This window comes from Phalaenopsis equestris, unplaced genomic scaffold, assembly GCF_001263595.1.
Source record: "Phalaenopsis equestris unplaced genomic scaffold, ASM126359v1 Scaffold190738, whole genome shotgun sequence".
Classification (NCBI taxonomy): domain Eukaryota; kingdom Viridiplantae; phylum Streptophyta; class Magnoliopsida; order Asparagales; family Orchidaceae; genus Phalaenopsis; species Phalaenopsis equestris.
The window spans coordinates 1-852 of NW_018210687.1; the positions used below are offsets into that span (position 1 = coordinate 1).

Here is an 852-nt window from a genome sequence, read left to right on the forward strand (position 1 = left end):
AATTTTATTTATTTACATATCTAACACCTAAACTACATTTTCTTACATTTATACCACTAAAATTATCCATAGCATTTACAATCGAAATGCATGGTCATGAACAGGGTTACCCCGCAGCAGCAGACTTCCTCAAATCCACCCTCTACAAATGGGGCGGCGACGCCAACACATTCACTCCCCACCCCTCCACCCCTTACATCGAAGTAATCTGCTCCCCAAACAACCCCGACGGCCGCTTAAACAACCCGGTCCTCCTCAACCAGAACTCCAACAACATCCACGACCTCGCCTACTACTGGCCGCAGTACACGCCCATCACAAAAGCAGCCGACCACGATATCATGCTCTTCACCATCTCCAAGTGCACCGGCCACGCCGGCTGCCGGCTTGGCTGGGCGCTAGTGAAAGATGCCGATTTGGCGAGAAGAATGGTGAAGTTCGTCGAGCTCGGGACTATAGGCGTGTCTAAGGACTCCCAGCACCGCGCTGCCGCGATTCTGAGGGCGGTGTCTAATGGGTATGAGAGCGGAGGCGCTTGCAAGCTTTTTCACTTTGGAAGGAAGATGATGGCGGAGCGATGGGAACGGGTTAGAGAAGTCGTTAAGGCGAAGGGCGCGTTTGGATTGCTGGAGTACCCGCCGCCGAGTTACTGTGGGTTCTTAAGGGAGGAAGCCACACATTTGCCTGGTATGTCTTTGCTCCTATTTTCCTTTCAAAGTTTTGGCTCGTAGCCCGACTTGTTTATTTGGATCTGATTTTGACTCGAGTTAGACTTCAAATTAATTTTTGGGCTAAATTTGTTGAATTCATATGAAAAGTTGCCATCGCAAATGAAGTTTCAATCAATACCTG

The 852-nt window shown here is 49.2% G+C and overlaps 1 protein-coding gene across 1 annotated transcript; it reads left to right on the forward strand.

The window, feature by feature from the left end:
• Positions 1–86: 86 nt before the first annotated feature.
• LOC110034581 (tryptophan aminotransferase-related protein 1-like) lies at positions 87–687 on the forward strand (the record flags this gene model as incomplete). The annotated part of the gene is made up of 1 exon (XM_020738831.1): positions 87–687. A coding segment is annotated over exon 1 (601 nt), but the record flags the coding sequence as incomplete, so codon positions are not given.
• Positions 688–852: the final 165 nt, after the last annotated feature.